Source organism: Talpa europaea, assembly GCF_964194135.1.
Source record: "Talpa europaea genome assembly, chromosome: 12".
Lineage (NCBI taxonomy): Eukaryota > Metazoa > Chordata > Mammalia > Eulipotyphla > Talpidae > Talpa > Talpa europaea.
Window position 1 is genome coordinate 4,406,619 of NC_140079.1, and position 3,297 is coordinate 4,409,915.

General features: G+C 43.7%; 1 protein-coding gene across 1 annotated transcript; it reads right to left on the reverse strand.

The window, feature by feature from the left end:
• Nucleotides 1-337: 337 nt before the first annotated feature.
• Nucleotides 338-1,192, reverse strand: LOC311180632 (olfactory receptor 7A10-like; the record flags this gene model as incomplete). Its single annotated transcript, XM_084248549.1, has 1 exon — nt 338-1,192. The coding sequence occupies exon 1, from the start codon at nt 1,175-1,177 to the stop codon at nt 338-340; it is 840 nt and encodes a 279-aa protein (XP_084104675.1). The 5' UTR covers nt 1,178-1,192.
• Nucleotides 1,193-3,297: the final 2,105 nt, after the last annotated feature.

Sequence of the window (3,297 nt, forward strand, 5' to 3'; positions counted from 1 at the left end):
TGCAGATAATCGTTAAGTTGCTTGTTTTTACATGATACAGTTGTACATTTTTCTTCCATTTCTTTCTATTATTTTGTAGGTACCCAATTTCCTCTTTTAAACATTTTACTAAAGAAAAATTTGCTCTCACGATGTTTTTGGTAACACTGAACCCAGTACACAGAACAATAAAAAATAAGGAAACACGGAAAACATATTTATAATGTATAAAAAACTGTTATCAAAGTGTACATAAGCCAAACGACAGGTTATGTCTACCTGAGGACAGGATCATGACTCAGTCCACGGACGGTGAGGCCTGCTGCTCCCGACCAGACAATCTGAGGAAGCGTCCCCGTCACGTTGGAGTTGCTCTGCAGCTGAAGAGTCTCCCCAGGGCCTGCTTTATGTCCCTGTTTCTGAGACTATAGATGAAGGGGTTCAGCATGGGGGTGACCACCGTGTACATCACTGAGGCGACTGCACTGTCCCCGGAGTTGTGGGTAGCAGTGGAGCTGAAGTACACGCCGAGTGCTGTGCCATAGAACAGGGAGACCAGGGAGAGGTGAGACCTGCAGGTGGAGAAGGCTTTGTACCTGCCGCTCGCTGAGGAGATTTTCAAAACAGAGGACACAATCTTAGAGTAGGAGAAAAGGATGCCACTGAGAGGAATCATCGCCACAACCCCCGCTGCTAAATATATCAGCAGCTCATTGAGGAAGGTGTCAGAACAGGCAAGCTGAATCACCTGGTCCAGGTCACAGAAGAAGTGAGGGATTTGCAGCTGTGAGCAGAAGGAAAGTCGCAAAACCAGTAAGCTGTGTAATAGAGAATCCAGAAGACTTAACACCCAAGATGCAAGGAGCAGGAGGCCACAGAACTTGGGGTTCATGATGACCATGTAGTGCAGGGGATGGCAGATGGCCACAAACCGGTCGTAGGCCATGGCTGTCAAGAGGAAGTTGTCCACTCCTGCAAAGAGGAAGAAGAAAAACACCTGGCTGAGACAGCCCGCGTAGGTGATGGCTTTGTTCTGTGTCTGGATGTTGAGCAGCATCTTGGGGACGGTGGTGGAGGTGAAGCCGATGTCGGCAAAGGAAAGGTTGGAGAGGAAGAAGTACATGGGGGTGTGCAGGTGGGGGTCCGTGACGCTGGCCAGGATGATGAGGAGATTCCCAGTGACCGTGACCAAGTACATGGCCAAGAATGCCCAGAAGAGGAGGGGCTGCAGCGAGGCCTCTTCTGAGAGCCCCAGGAGGGTGAACGCTGTGGGGTGGGTTTGGTTTCCTGGCGCCAGGTCACTGGTGAGCCTGGGGGATGGAGACAGAAGTGATGTAAACTTAACCAGAGCAGAGCAATCAAGGAATGAGTTTAAATTTTGTGATTTCATTTTAAAACATTCAGTTAGTAAATTACATTTATAGAGCTGTGCCTGGTACCTGAATTTTCAAGGTGGTTAAATGGCCCACCTTCTCCTGATGCTGAAAATAATTAGCTATTCTTACATCCAATGAAAATATTTTCCAATTAAAAATTTTTTTGGAAAATTTTCTGTGATTTTCATTTAAATAGGTTTTACCATGATATTATCCATATATTGTTGGAATCATGGAGAAAAAGCAGAAAAATCCTAGCCCCAGGGCCTCCCTTATAGCCTAGGATTTAAGTCTTAGGGTATCATCCAATCAGCCTGAGTGATCTCCAGCTGGGGATGTGACCCACATGGCATAGCCGGACGCTCATCTCTCCCTGCTGCTCCCCTCAGCAGTGTATTTCAGTAGATCCGCCTGTCTTGTTCCCCAGTCTTGTCTCTGGTGAGTGTTCTCACCACCTGCATCTTTCAGGCCTACACCCCAGGTCTTCTATGCATAAATAGTAAAAAAAATAAATAAATCTTAAAAAAACCCAAAATATCGAAGCCCCCCAAAAAATTTTCTTCTAAGTATCTGTGTGGTCTCATTAAATAATATTTCATATGGTGATTATTATTGTTAAGTAAAATAGTGGAGTTGGGTGTAGAGGTAGACTCAGGAGGAAACTTATATTATCACTTCCAGTGAGGAGACTTTAAACAAAAAAATCTGAAATCGACAAGATTTTTTTATATGAAGGCCATATCATGTGGCAACAATATATGCATGAAAAGAACATTTGGCTTTGGGGAAATACCAGAAAAAGATGTCAGTACAGGTGGTTCCTGGCAGTGTTACAGAAGCACAAGTTGGGGTTGACAGGAGGGGGCCCTCCAGGTAGGGGGTGGGATGAGAGAGGTTGGCAGGAGGCCCCGACATCCTGATGCCTTGGAAGTTCCTGCATGAGACATGCTGTATTTGCTGAGTTTCTACAGTGTAGATTGTGTTACATGCGCTGTACCTAAGCGGGAGTGTTATGTATTACACCTGTAAATTTTCCGTAATTGAATCCCTCCATAAACTATAATGTCCTTTCCTTTCCTTATATTTCATCTCAATTCTGAGTATTTGATTGTAGAAGACAGCTTCAACTTGGGACAGATGTCTAATGTGCTTCACTTTACCTGTCATAAGGGGTTATTTCCCTTATTTTCACACACACACACACACACACACACACAAAACACCCTTTCTGATCCACGATTAGGGCATTTTGTCCTGTCTATTGAGGCTGAGGTGAGAATTAGAAATCACATCATTAAGGACAACGAAAATAGAAAGTGGTTTACTTTGCAAAGAATCAGCTCTCCAGAAATGTATTAAAGAAAGTTATTTTCCTCTGCATTTTAACTCACTGGTCGCCTAAAAACTAAGAACTTTGGCCTGTACCTTTATTTATTTGTATTTATTTGTAACCGAGGAAATATCGGGGTACCCCCGACCAGTTATTGCCACCATAGTGCGCCCACACCCACTCACTCATATTCCACCACCTCAAACCATTTTGCTTCTTTCCCTCCTGTTCTTCCACTTCCCCCGGCTTCCCCCCTTGGTGTCTCAGCTCTGTAGTCAGCCATCAAGGCTTAGATTCCCAGCTTGTCTTAATCTGTTAGTTACTTTATATTCCACGTATGAGTCACACCCTCTGATATTTATCTTTGTCATGACTTATTTCCCCTAGCATTATGACTTCAAACTCCATCCATGTTGCCACAAGTGGCATAGCTTATCTTTTTTGATTGCTGAGTAGTATCCATGGTGTGTATATACTACATCTTCTTGATCTGCTCATATGTTAGGATGTTTCAGCTATAATGTACAGTGCTGAAATAAACATGGGAGAGCAAGTTCTCTTTCAAATTATTTTTTTTTTAATTTTTCGGATGAATGCCTGAGAGTGCAATTA